General features: G+C 35.7%; 1 protein-coding gene across 6 annotated transcripts in view; it reads right to left on the minus strand.

The window, feature by feature from the left end:
* The window catches only part of PHKB (phosphorylase kinase regulatory subunit beta), a 69,265-nt gene continuing 54,384 nt past the window's right edge, over positions 200-15,080 (minus strand). For 4 of the 6 annotated variants that reach the window (XM_021408295.1, XM_021408296.1, XM_021408297.1 and 1 more), the window contains 11 exons: positions 14,574-14,635; positions 14,323-14,485; positions 13,437-13,518; positions 10,964-11,021; positions 9,153-9,243; positions 7,656-7,858; positions 4,475-4,609; positions 3,522-3,651; positions 3,073-3,180; positions 1,614-1,754; positions 200-851 (listed from right to left, as the gene is read on the minus strand). In XM_021408295.1, coding sequence (XP_021263970.1) covers positions 714-851; positions 1,614-1,754; positions 3,073-3,180; positions 3,522-3,651; positions 4,475-4,609; positions 7,656-7,858; positions 9,153-9,243; positions 10,964-11,021; positions 13,437-13,518; positions 14,323-14,485; positions 14,574-14,635 — 1,311 coding nt within the window. In that variant the 3' untranslated portion in view covers positions 200-713. Of the gene's footprint in view, positions 852-1,613; positions 1,755-3,072; positions 3,181-3,521; positions 3,652-4,474; positions 4,610-7,655; positions 7,859-9,152; positions 9,244-10,075; positions 10,167-10,963; positions 11,022-13,436; positions 13,519-14,322; positions 14,486-14,573; positions 14,636-15,080 lie in introns of all 6 variants that reach the window. The other 2 variants (XM_021408301.1, XM_021408299.1) reach the window with 2 other exon arrangements.

Genomic DNA, 15,080 nt, shown 5'->3' on the forward strand with positions numbered 1-15,080 from the left:
CTTTTGAAAAAAGCTATAAAGCACCAATTTTTTCCTCTTATTATCATGTGTTTCCCTTTATACAGATATTTAAACAGTTGGGAAGGTAGTCATGTTTATTCCTAGAGATGAAAAAAAAGTCATTCTGTTGCAGTGAAACCTGTGTATCAAGTTAACAAGTGGGAAATTAAAACCCAAACAACAAAATGCACGCTGTGAATGGAAGAGATGAAGTTGTTGGTTTTTTTTTCCAAGAATATCAATTATCCGTAATTATTTTATTCACCTCCATTTTGTGTGCAAAATCAGGAAAAAAAAAGTAAATCATTTCATATTATTGCAGTTTGGTATGCATTAGTTAATTACAGTATTTTCTGAATTTCATTTAGAATTTACAATGAACTTCTTTGTAATTATAAATAAATAGAGGTATAAAAGCAGAGTCTTACCTTGTATTTCCCTAAGATACCAGCTATGGTAAATGCATAATTTAAGATCACAGGTACAATCCCTTTCAACTTAGTCAAATATCATGTGCTTTCAGTATCATGCTGCATAGTTGAGAAATGAAAAATAAGGTGCACTTTGTGTCTCTAATGGCACTTCTTTCAGCAAAGGACGGTATGTATTTGTTTTACTAACCAGGGCTACTTTTCACAACAGTATTTTAAAGCATGCCTGAAAATATATTGAATGCTGAATAAAGCAACAATTACTACACTGTGCTTGAAGCTTTAGCTAATAGTACAAGGATCATCATTGCTTGTTTTCACATCTCCTTCTAGCAATAAACTGATCACAGCCTTACTCAAGTAGCTGCATGTTCCCTTTTTTCCAACTGGATGAGTGTTGTAGAATGCAGTCATGTCATCCTGCAGGACAGGGAAAAGATATTTCTGAGAAAAGCTGATTATGAAAAGCAGACAAACACAGGTGAACAGGTGGAATATGGACACACTAGAAATGCAAATGAGTTATAAACTCTAAAGCTATAGCATACTTCTAATCAATTTTCAGAAAACAATTTTTACATGTACTTAATCTGAACATGTGGAAAAGAGATTAATAAAACATACTGCATGTATTTCTTTACTGAATTTTCCAGTGCTGTACAGATGGTGCCTTCTGCATACTTTTTAAATGTAAAAGGTGACAGAACAACTGCTCTCTTAAAACACGCAGACACACGATTACTACGTGGTAACACTGTGCTACCACGATACTGTTACGAGCCAGGTCCTTTGGTGTACACATGGAGACACTGACTAAAGATTTATTTTAAAATAAATAAAAAAATCTAAGAAGCAAATCAGAGGTAGCACATGAACTCATTTAATTAATCAGATAAGATCAGCAAATAGGTCTGCTTCACTGAACACCTGTTTGGCTCAGTTAACGATGCTAAAACAGCTGCTTATTCTCAAATTATGTATTGGCTGTTTTAATAAAGGTTCATTTCTAATTCAGGAAATGTGTTACTTTCCAATTACTTTAAAAAAGGAACTGAGATTGTGTGGTGAAAATGTGTATGTTTTACCTTTGCTTTTGGCAGACTCATGCAGCATTAACACATATGTAGAATTAACAATTACACCTAACTTGAAGAAGAATAGCAAATTCTGCATTTTACTCACTTGGTGTTCAGCTCCCTTTGGCCTGCTGTGATCTTTCTGAAAGTCATGAAATGCTTCTTGCACCACTTTGTCCAAGTCCACTTTGTCCTGGAACTCTAGCTCTGGATTTCTCTCCAAAATAACAGATATAACCATCAGCAGCTATAAGGCAGAAAAAGACTTAAATTTAGTTGTTAATGTTCAGGTTCTATAAAAGGCACTGTAAATAACTGCATTCATTTGTTTCAAGATGGAAGTAGCTTAATAGTGGCACAAGTAATAGCCCACAAATAAGAATTAACGACTTTGGATGAAAGAATCATTGAATAAGCAGGCTTTCATAAAAGGTTACTATTTCAGGTGGCTATCTAGTAAAGGACAGAAAATAAATGACTGACATCAGCATCTAACTGAGGGAGTCAGGGCAGTTATTTTCCAGATGACTCATTCCAGTGAGTGACCACAAGTAGTGGTGCTCAGGCAGCAGAAATAGTGAAAAGCAGTACATACTGAAACATAGCCTTTGTTATTTTGATGTATAATCACATATGGTATAGTTGTAGTACAAACAAGTTCATAAAAATAAAGCCAATGGATGTAAAAAGCATTAGAGAGAATTTATATTCCTTATATCTGAAAGGTTTAAATAGGAAGATGAACATGATAAGTGACTTGCAGAAGTGGGCAGTACAATCTATACTGACCATCTTTTGTTTGACAACTGTGTTATCTTTTAGCAAAAACTGGACACGTTCCAGCACGCAGCATGACCAGTAGTTGTTAGCCAGAACTGAGATGGATTTGAATTATCTTACTGTGCAAAAAAACTCACAGGCACCAGAGACATAAGATTGGGAACTGACAATGAACGCAGCTGACAGCACAGATGTCAGTTACCAAAGGTACATATGCTCTTGATCTGTCCAAAAAGTATCCATTATTAGCTGCACTGGTAAGGAAAGGAGTTTAAAGAAGCCTTTTGCTTCACACTGGAGACTTTTGCTGGAACATAGGGAGACTGAAAGTTAGTTGAGTCAGTAACACAACGCAACTTATTAGACAGCCTCAGCAATGTGGGAAAGAAAAACTTATCACAGGGCAAACTGATGTTTTAGAGCAAGTTTTTCCCAAGACCTGAAAACTTGTTGGGAAAAGGCACAGGCTAAGGACTTAAATGGAATTAGTCATCTTAATAGCTTTTGCTTCCTTTGACCTAAATGTATTGGCACTGTCACTGATATTTATCTATTTGCTAAGAAAGAAAAACATCACACTCAGTATATTCCGAGCATGCTGATAGGAACCTATTTAATCACAAAAAATCCATGGAGAAAGCACTGAAATATAAAAAATTGTGTTTGTATTTAAAATGCTATTTCTATAAATATTCAAACTTTTTAAAATTGTAATTTCTCTGTTTTTTTTAAGTTGTAACAAACTCATGCACGTCACCAAATTTCCTTCATTATAGGCCACAGACCTCTACAATAATTTGCCTGTATTCTGGCTGGTCAATATTTTGCAGCATATCTTCAACTAGGAGGGAAAAATTCATTTCATACATCGTCATATCCGATAAGGTTGGTTGCTGAAAAATAAAAAATACTTGTATTGAGTAAAGACCATCTGCATTAAATCACTCCTCCACACCCCCCAGTATAGGCTATTTGCTTGCTGAATAAATAATACACAGCAATCAAAAAGGAAGCATATTTCAGAGTCCGTGACAACACAGCTGTGGAAAGGGCATTTCAGTCTTATGGTCCTACAAACGTGTTTTAATACAATTGACTTCCATTCTATTCTAATTGTATTTTACCCAGTAAAATGGACTATGTATGGCAACATACAACTAAATATTAACAATAAAATAGTTCGTCATTAATAGTAAGGTAGAGAGAAACAATTGAACACCTCTGCGTGTTTTACCTGTGGTAAAAATCTCCCTGCTACTATTAAACCATTTGGAGTTCTCTCCAAGATTTGCCACACCCTGTCATAGAATCCAGCAGGAGTTCGATTGAGAGAACCATCTATTTGTCGTCGGTTAAGCCAGCCTCTGTGGACAAAGGAAATTAATAATTGCAGAAAAGAAAAAGTTTCAGATTCAGAACGAGGACATGTTCTGTGGTGTAAGCCATAAGGTAAGCACTGATAGCAAAGGCCTATGCAGCACATGTTGTGCTTCTTGGGAAGTTGGGCTCTGAAGAGGGAATAAAATCCACTCAGTGAAGGACTACAAAAATTACCAGCAGTACTATGTCCCAAAGTTAAATTAAACTTAACTAGAAATAAAAATCTATGGGAGTACTTCTGACTTTAGTCTTACTAAAACAGCTAAGTGGAAGTATTGTAATTATAGCTTGTTTTCTTGCACACCCATGTGCCTTTTGGCAACTAGTTGCAGCTTGGAGAAAAGATCACAAGTTTCAGGCAGCAGAACCTCTCAAGTATTGTAGAAAAAATTCATAATTGATACAATAAGCTTGAAAAAAGGGCACTGAACAGCATACATGCTGTTCTTACAAGTTACTTAAGTAGATGGTATTGAGTAATTTTGGCTCCTATCCCTTGACGCAGGCATCAAGAAATATAATGCTTCCCAGTACTGCCAAAGTATATAGATAATTACTGTAAGGTAAGGCTTCCAAAAGGATAGAGGTGAAAAAGGAAGCTGTAATGTAAAAGGAACAATTGTACAACTTGGACACAGCTGGGAAAATGAAAAAGTGCATCTTTGCTACCTCTCTTTAAAGAAGTCGATTACTGACTGCAGATAGTTTGGTATATCTATTAAATGGGCAGGTATTTCAGAAACGCAAATTACTTGAACAGTCTGTTATGAATGAGAACTGGTGCCACAAACCCACACATCTCATTACCTCCCCTGCTGCTGTGGCTGAAGAATATCCAACAAAAGCTGCTTCACTTCACTAGGGGACATCTGGTACAAGTCCTTGGCTGGCATATCCCCAGCACGGAATTGCAGTTCGTACTTCATGGCATGGATAATCCACCTGAAGTGAAGGGAGGAAAGCATTCATTAATTAAATGTGAAGTTTCCAAAGAAGAAAATTTAGTCTAGTAGAACACCTCAAGAAAATCCCTCATGATCCAGCTAGTATTATTTCACTGTCAGGACATTAATCAAACACACTCTGCTGTTTGTACTGTTTTGTGGAATTTACTCAGATTTTTCATTTGTTTGCAATATGATATAAACTGAAAGCGATAATGAACAGACTTTTAGAAATGGGTTGCGAAGCATACTTCTCAAACAATTTCACCACATACTCACCTATGTCCCACATGCATTAGGACAAAAATTTACTTGATTTTTGATATTGAAATTCCTACTCAAAAGTATGCCCTTGACAGTATGTGTGTTTTGCTTCTGTTTTTAAGAAAAACACAACTCAATAATTTTACATTTAAAAAGATTTCAGGGCTTCTTAATAGCTTTAGATTTGGAAATTCCTTTGTGCTGTCCATCACGCTTCTTTCTTTTGCTATTCCCTTTTTAAAAAGATTTGATTAAATAAAAACGTGGATACGGTGAATATTTTTCAGCCCTAGGGACTAGGGAAGAAGGATTTTGCAAATTATTAAAGGGAAAATGATGATTTTAATTCTGCAAAAAAAAAAAAAGCTGCAGCTTTTAATATGATATCAAAGATGAAGTAATACAGATGAAGCAGGATAACTGAACATGGACCTTATTCACTTTCCACACACATTGTTTCAGTACAAGTAGCTATTACAATCAAAAGAGAAAAGAAACATAACTAGTTTTTCTTCAAGTAGTCCATCATCTAACACCTCATCTAAGTCTAGGATCTGTTAAAGAACTGTTTACTCTCTATCAGAGAAAACGTGAATTATTCCTAAAAGGTTTACCTTGTCACCAATATAGCCACATTCTGCAGGTATTTTATTACTTTACCCGGAAAGAATGGTTTCTCTAAGTCAGGTCACGGTCTTTTGTACTGAAGGATTCTTAGTAACTTCAGAGGCTTCTGAGATGTCAGGCCAACTAATTCAATGTTGCTACACAGTTGTATTTTTTCTAAGATTATTCATTCAAGGTACAAGATAGCGTAATATTAGGCTACATGGGCATACTACATTATCCAGCACATACATTTTATTTACTTGACTGTGTGAATAAGCATCTTTCCCTTGTTACTAAGATTAACAAGCAAAACTGGCTTGAATTGATTCATTTTTTACTGGCAATTCAAATGTATCTGTGTGCAAGTTGTTCACTGATCTCTTCTGTTTGCAGTGGCCTATGTGACACAGCAATGTGAAGAGTGGGCCTCTTACTGAACTCTTCACAAATAAGGGTGGGCAGAAGTCAGTTGATTGGAAGGTTTTACAGTAATAGGACTGTCAGGAGCTTGATATATTTCAACATGAAACCCTGAAAACAAATCAATAACAAGACACTAAATCAAATCATTATCAAACTGCAATGCTCCTTCTGTGAGGTTAATTTTGCTCACTGAAGTGGGTGATAACACTGGAATAAAGGAAATTGAATCTCCAGAATTAACCTTGGAAGAAAAAAAAATCCTGCAAAAAGGATAAGCTGCAGATGATGAGAAGGGGGAAGAAGATTAACATGGATTTATAAAGGCTACAGAAAAGTATTTAAGTGTGAAGGAACAAATATACTTCCAGTTAAATGTAAAACAAGTGACAAAGTTTTTGGTTTTATAATGACCCAAAAATAATACTAACTCAGAATCAGGAATCTTATACACTAGAAAATACGACTGCTAGTATACAACTTCAGTGCTGAAATGTCATGCTTTCCCTATTAAAAGATGGAATACGTAAATTCTAGTCTTAAAGCATTTTCAATAATTCTGTAAATCTCAGTCACTAGAACCTGCTGTCTTCAAAGAAGTGCTTATTCAAATGCATCTGTCTGTTCCTAACTGTGAAAAAAGTTACTGTAGATAGCAGTGTAAACACAGATACCAGAGAATATGACAACACTCAACCATAAACTACTTGTAGGTCACATTATCAAAGAATTAAATAGAACAATCCAGGCTGTAAATGATGTTTCAGACTTGTATCAGGTTTGTGGTTCGTAAGCTATGAAGCTCTGTATAGCTTAACTTTGATAAGCAGTCAAGAAGTATTTTGCCTATCTGTAGTAAGGATAACATCACATTATAAGCTCAATCATCACAGATTAAGTATTTTTGTGTAGAGAACTGCTCTTGAACAATGTCTTCTTTCTGCCAGATATCAGATACACTATCTAGGTGCCTCAGAATATTCTAGGAAATTCTTTAATGGGATGTGCATTTGAACAACAGAAAGCTTTTGACCTGAAGTTCCCATTACAGTCAATGCTAGAGAAGAACAAGCAATCTCTTCAGGTAGACTGTAGTGCTACAACTCTGAAAACAAATATTTTAAGTACCTCGTAAAACTACTTCCAAGGGATTTGTTTCTCATGGTTACTGGACTCTTAAGATTGATCTAGACAAAACTGTATAACAAGCTCACTATATTAAAAGCTCAGCTCTTACTGGAAACATATGTAGGTACCTGCTTGAGTGAGCTAGAAGCTGGGAAAGAAAGACTTCACTGCCTCCATGGCTGTTAGGTAAGTCAGGAAGAATGTTCTGGCTGTTGGATGCTGGCAGGACTCGGTGACCCAGAGGTGGCACGCTTCCTAGAGCTCCTTTGCCAAACGGAAACCCCACTACAATGTTTTTGGTTTTGAAGCCTTAACCTGCTCAATATTGAGCATTTAAAAATCCCACAGTTTACTGCATTAGCTATAGGAAAGCTTCAAATGAGGTATTACAAAGACTGCCCCTCCTCTGCTTTACACTGCTGACTGGCAAATTTGAGAGCAGTTGTGAACTCAGTTTTGGCACAGTAATTTAAAGCAGGTTTCCTAGAAGTGTAAAACTGAAGCATGCAAATTTTGCTGCATCAACTCATATCAATCCTTTTTGCAGAGTAGCAACAATCTCTGTTGAAGTGTGTACGTTTACTTGCCATGTTAGTAGTAAGTGCAATAGATACTTTACTGACCCAACCCGTATCTTCAGCATGCCACTGAAAAGCTCCGGTGAATTTGAGATGATCCAGCCGATGTGTATGACAAGTTCCTGCTGAACTACAGCTTCCCTTTCATCTTGTAACTGACATTTTTCATAGATGATGTTCTTAATGACTGCTGGGGATAAGGGGTTAGAAATAACTACTTCCTCGTGGCCAAAAGCTCCAAGTGTCACCTACGGTATATTGAAAACAATTCAGAAGAATTGGAAAGGAATAAAAGCACCATAGAAGCATTTCAGAAACTAAACTTCATGAACTCTGCTTTTTACAATACAAAAATAATTGAATGTCACTGCTTGACGATTGTTAATACTGTTAGTTGGATGATATTAAATGACAAAATTCACTAAAGACCAAAGAAAATCTGGAGAATGTTTTTCCAAATTAAAACTAAAGTGCAAGACTGCTGCTATGGCTTCAGAATCAGGCATTTAATCAAGACTGTACAGCAGGTTTAGATATTCTTTTATTTCTGACATCCCAGCTGTGGAGGTCACTCAAAGGTAGGAACTTAATTCTGAATTTTGTTTTCTTATTTCTTTGAGCACCCTAGAAGCTACAGCCTTCTTGTTAAGAAACTATTATGTTGCTGTACTGGATTGTTTAACTACACACAGCCCCCAAAAAATCTTTCAATTTATTGTCAGCGAAACACCGTATCACTGATTTTTCTCCTACAAGAAGGATCTTTATTAAAAAGGACTCAATGAAATCGACAGCTGTAAATCATGCTCCCTGCAGATGCAACTTCCTCTATAGCTACAGAGCTCTATAAGCACACACCTGGCCATCAATATGGAATAAAATAAGGACAAATCTGTTATCATAGCGTTCTACTTAGGTAAATATATGCATATTTTATTATAGAAATAAATAATACTCAACTTCTATTACTTGGAGATAGCTCTTCATAAATTTAATTAAAATTCTTGTACTAGCAGATAAATTAAAAAGTCCTCCTCAGGAAGGGAAGAAACACTGATGATTAAAATCTGCTCGGAGCAGAAACCTGAAATCCTGAAAGACTGTTTCTCAGCTGTCACTCCTTGTAAAAAAATCAACTGACTTAAGCTCAATTACAGAGAGAGTGATTCTGTAGGCCACATCTTTATTTTTTAAAAAAGCCCAGTTAGTAAGTTTTACTGCTTGATTCCATCTCCTTTTGTGAAATGAAATAACATATATAAGAAAACAAAGGAGTTATGCAAATCATGCCTTTCCCTTTCTTATCCAGACACTGAACTGCCTTTTCAAGGTCATTCTGCCATTACGTGAGAAGAAATGCATTAGCCCATAGTAAATGCAAATATTAAATATATCTTCACTGAATTTTTCTTCGACAGAAAGGGTATTTTAAAATTCTTGGGTACTGTTAAAAGAAGCATAAGCAAATTTCAAAATGAAAACAGCCATTTCTCTATTTTCTGTTATTACGCCTTAATACATTTCTGAAAAGTAAAGACTTACCTGTTTACCCTGAACTAAAACATTAGTAATAGATGGTGCAAGGCTGTCCACTAGTTTACCTAAAAGACTTGCTGCGAAGCGCACAACAGACCTGAGGGCAGAAAACAGAGCAATCCCACTACATATCAAAAGCTAGTTTAATGAATTCATATCTAGTTTTGAAGTCTGTCACAGCATTCAGAGATCTCAAAATCAGCTGAATACATACATTATTTGCAACATGGAATTCAGATCAGATTTTTGTATTATCTTCTCTGGATTTTTGTTTTTTTAGTCAAGATATAGGTTAATGGATCTAAAATAAAATAGTTAGAACTCATTAAACTACCTACAAGTGCCACAAAAAGCTTGTTCTTTTCTCTGCATCATCTTCAAAACAGACAACAGATGCCTACTTGTCTTTCAAAACATTTTATTCGTTTTGCAAGATAACCTTGGTAACTTTTAAGGCCACATAATAATTTTGCAGGAGAAAGAACAACGTAACATCAAGGCTTTGCTTTGTTCTCCACAGTGAGGTAATATTTCATACAGAAAGGAGACTTGTGTAAACTGCTTGGTTTAAAACTGGCTTGTATAGAGACTTTTTTCATATATCCAGTTGACAGTTGAAGATATTTATATTTTTAATAATAATTTCCTGACAAAATACAAATTTAGTAGACACATATTTAAGGTTTTCTAGCACAGGCTTTGAGGTTGCTAAAACTCATTCATCAACAGAATTGATGAATGAGTTGTAACACTCTGTAGTGTTAGTATTAAATTCAAACAGTTGATGTTGATTCCTGTGAGAACTGCTATGCACTTATCAAGAGATCACGAGCAAAGCATTTTTGAAATGCATTAGCTGACAATATCAAAACGCACATAAGCCAAAAAAAATCTCATGGAGTTCTGCTTCAGACCTCTGGGCACTTTACCTGTTTCCCATGTACCAGTAAAGTAGTAATATGTGGGGCTATAGAAGAAGAAAATTTCTGTGCAAATGCAGCACTGTAGCGCAACACCAACCTATATGTGTGTCAAATGGCAATCATGGAAGAGAAACGAGAAACAGTTTACATATTTTGTTCCTAAAAATACTTTTGGTTTTTATTCTTAAAAACATACGACCGAGGTATTTTGGTTCTATCGTATTATTGGCAAAGGCCCATTTAACTGCAGGAACAAACTAAAACAAAAAACAGATCTTAAATGTAAAGACTCATCTGTTAAGAGTAGTCAGAGTGAGAGAACAGAATTCAGGACAAGCTCAACTCATGTCTTCAATAGTATGAAATTTCTACTAATCTTCCAGGCAAAGCAATTAATGAACAACAAGTGAACCACCAGCCTACTTGCTGAGACCTTCTGAAGTTATCGTGACAAAGTCAAGCTCAAAGTAAACTACTTCAGGGGGAGTATGCAAACTGCATATATACAAATATAAACTGAGTTATATTTGATCACCAGCCTTGTGACAGAAAGCTATTGGTATTATTTTGCCCCACTCTCTAAGAAATAAGAATATTAATATTCTTATTTTTTCTCATTATTTGAATTTAACTAGAACTGTATATCTGCATTAATTCTCATAAGAAAAGCAGCTTAATATTCCCTATTTTATAAGATAATGATAAGTACTTTTTTTTTTAAGCATTATAGACAAGATCTTCAGCCACAGTGAACCAACAGAACTTTATCAGAAAAGTTGTCCTTTTTTCCACCCTTTCTCCTCTAAGTGCATAAGGAACCACCTTTAGTCATTGTAAGCATATTAGGAAAAAAAAAATGGTAAACCAGAAGGAACATAGTGACTGTATACAAACCAGAGCTTCTTGCTGCCAGCTCGTCTATAGATTCTTTCAATATGTTCAGCAACAGTACCTGCGTTATAAATACATTTATTCAAATAGCAAAACAACAAAATAACAGCAACAACAACAACAAACACATCAGAAATATGCATTTTTTCATTAAATATAAGGTAATATTGATGAGATCTGCTAATTCTGAATTAGCTTTAGTAAAGCACTTACCTATTGTGCTTAACATCTACAACACCTACATTACTCAGTTGTATGTTGTTATACAAGAAGCAAAAGCCAACCTCAGCTTGATTTTCTGCTCCTGCTCTAGAGAGATTTGATAGCACCTATTGTTGAGATATATTAGGGAGATGAATCTATGGTCTTGGCTAGAAGGTATGTCTCCATGATAAAGTACCTCCTCATCAAACTGCAGATTATGTTTTGGATACGGGATGGAATAGATACTCTCCACGCTCTCTGGAGCTAAAAGCAACAGGCAAGTCTTGTTCTTGACAAGGTGGTTCATTCAAGTGATGTTATGTTTGGATAAAGGTTGTCATAGCTGACAACCAAGGCAGGACTTGTTTTCAACTTTGTATGTGAACAAGACACCACCTGATTTATCATTTGGGACATGAGGTTTTCAGCTGACATGAAGCTGGGAGATTATGAAAGATGTTTTTGCACTGTTTTGTGTTTCCATCCTGAATAACTGCAGTAAGGTGATCACAAAGGTGATACCAAAGCTACACTGTGAACACTGGTATCCACATGCATTACAGCACTAAGCTAGTGAAGCTAACTATCACCTTTGCAAAGTACAGAGGATATTTGACACACAGACAGGACGTTATATTATTGCATTACTACTCTCCCTCTCCCAGCTGATATTCTATATGTCACAAATATATTATTAAAGTGCTTTGCATTAATGTTGTAGAAACGTGATCTAGAAAATATAAAGTAGGACATAAGAAGAGCACTGTTTTAAAATCAAAGAAGACAGTCCAGAATTTGGAGAAGACATGAAGTATAGATGGATGTTACATTCATAAGAACAAGAGATACCATTCTTTTGCCAGCCCACAGTTGATCATAGCACAGACTTGTTATACTGACATCTCCTCAGTTGTGCAGGAATCAAGCATTAAAAGAGTTAAACATACAATTATTTATGCTTCAGTTAGCTTCTAGTTTCTAAATTCTTATATGGAATGGCAGTGTTTCTCATGCCAGACACTTACTGGTAAGCAGTAAGTTCATCTGTGACAATACTACTGCAAGCTGATTGTTAAAATCGTAGCTCATGCCTGTCAGTAGGAACATCTAAGACCCTTCAGCTTTTGTTTTCAGATTTATTTGTCATCGATTGTGTGATTATTTAATGTCAGTTACAGCATTCTCCAGTTGTACAAGGACTGGAACTTTTAGTCAGTGATTCAGACCGCGTAATGCAAGGTGCATATTTAAAAAGTTTATCACCATCTACTGCTTCAAATTGGATGGTGCAAAATGTCTAACCAAGTCCAAGGTACAGCAGGACTTCTTTGACCAGTGATCAAATGTGGTCATGATAGTTGTTTACAGAGTCTAGGAAGTCAAGTTGTTCCCAGAACAAGGAAGGAAGGACAAAACCTACTAAGGACTGAAGAAAGCTACAGAGATTCTCCAAGTCCAACAGTACAGGTAATGCTGGTGAAAAGCCTGCTTTAGAGGCTGCATGTGCTCCAGTTCTGGCTATAACTTTGGATTGACATTGTATTTCAACAATGCACTGTGAATTGTCCAATGAACTTTACTCCGTTTTACACTGTTTTCTATGACATTCTTAATAGAGCGGTACTGATATGGATTATGAAGCAGGAATCTTCAACACGGAGTGGTAAGCTACACTGCTTGAGGAGTGACTAAAAGAATATTATTTACTCACAGTGTTCCTCTTTTTCTGAGAAGAACTCATATATACCAAGGTAGCTAATAAACAGTCTGGGAAAAGGAGGGGAGCAGGGAAACAAGCAAACAAAAACTTTGCAACACAAAAGCCACAGGTCCAAGTACCTTATTCTGAATTAACTTACACAAATTTAAAGCTTGTGCTCTAATACAAAGACATAACATAAAATTGAAGTAGAATAAATCTTATAGATATACTGAATTAGCATCTTATTATCTAAAACTAAAATGAAGACAAACATGCAAATTTGTCTTTAGTTTCAGTTTTATATCTAAGGTCAAATCCCCTAATTCTTATATACATTTGTTCAGAATTACAAACAGATAAAGCAACTGCGTACAGACAATCTACAAGAGTTCATATATTTAGCAGCTCATTCCTCGCCACACTATGAATTTGCGTGTCCCATTGAATGTTGAAATTGCTTTAGTTGCAAGGAAGACGACTACATGCATGGCCATTATTCATGCTCATTACAACTAAATATGCAGCTGCCTCCTGAAATATTCAGAATACTCACTTGAAAGCAGCTCTTACCTTCCTTGGTGATGAAATTCGGTCCTTCCCTTTTAAGCAATATACTCAAAAGTAGCGCTTGACTTGCTAGACAGTTGCAGTCCTTAAAAAACAGCAACAACAAGCACAAAAAGCCATCAAATTTTCAGCAAATCAAAGTCAGAAAAACTATTAAAAAAAACTTTAGTGAAACCAAAAGGCCTTGTTATTATTTAAAATGTGTATATATATTTCTAAAATTTTATTTTTAAGAGAACCTCATCACAAATATTTAATATCCTATATATACTGCATCATTTTCACTGCTGCTTGCAGAGATTTCTCCTTGGTTCAAATTTAGCTGCAATAAGTTGGCTTCAGAAGCGTTACCCAATTTTCTACTCATGGATTCTGTCATTTATAGCTGAAATACTTATAATGTCTTAAGGAACCACAAAGAATATTTTGTGTGTTCCTGTTGAACACTGGATCTAGAAATGGTCAACAGCAGTTTCCTTCTAGAAATGGGAAAAATACCAGACAGGAACCTTCCCTTGATAACATTAATAAATGATCAGTTTATCATAGTAAATATCAACTGTTGAAGTCTTTTAAGCTTTACTCTAGAAATAAAATATTTATTCATAAGATGCATGACAAATTGATCCCATTTTAGGTGGTTATTTATTACCAGAAGATTTGGATAGCTGGGAGAAACGAAGGCCAGCAGTTAGAGCACAACAAGCCTGAAAGTTCTGATGAGTATGAAGAGGCGCATCAGACATTTTATGTTACTAGCCATATTATGAACACTGGACCATAACAGTAGTTGTGTTGATCTAAATGGGTTACTTAAAAATAACATCAGCAGATAACATCTCGTTCCATGACAATGAAGTTGCACTGTATTTTTGTCAAGTTTTCTTACATCGAGTTTCTGCAGAATCTCATATGTTGACTTGTTTTTCCAGTCATTAATATTTATGTCTGGTTGCTGCTCAAGTTCAGAAGCATTTGGAGTACTAGACTGTCTCTTGACTTTTGAATGTTTTGGAAGATCCAGCTCCTCCAGACTCTTAAATACAGGAGCCCTAGAAAACAAGTATTTCATTTCTTCACATTTCAGAAAACATTTTAATTATCAAATACTTCATCATTAATATTTACAAATAGCCTTACTCTTCTGCTTCAGTGATTCTTAAGAAGTCAAGTTGTTCCACAACTGCTCCAGATATTAATGTCTGAAATTAAAAAATGATAGTTAGAATTTAAAAAGACGCAGAAAAGTACATTAATATATAGTGGTTTGGCCCAGGAGCCACATTCTCAAAATGTTGCTGCTGGTTTCCATTTGGAAAATAGTATATCTACAGTTCCGAACATCTTTACACTTCCACAGTACCTTTCTTTTTTCTTAAAATCTCACTTAAAACAGCAGAAGTCTCTTAGGGCTGCTGTCTCTTTTTTTGCTGGAGTTCTTCTGTTCCTTTGCCTGCGATGTAAAACTTAACCAATGCCGAGCTCCACCATCCCAAAAACCAACCTGATGAAAATATCTGAGATGGAGGACTCACACTCAAAGTTCAGCACGATGCCCTTGTTCTGGATTATCATGTTCATAGTTCCAGGCATCTCTGAAGGATGGCTAGTTTTTCTGTCAGTCTTACTGGTGTTTCATGAAAACAC

Source organism: Numida meleagris, chromosome 10 (genome assembly GCF_002078875.1).
Source record: "Numida meleagris isolate 19003 breed g44 Domestic line chromosome 10, NumMel1.0, whole genome shotgun sequence".
Taxonomy (NCBI): Eukaryota; Metazoa; Chordata; class Aves; order Galliformes; family Numididae; genus Numida; species Numida meleagris.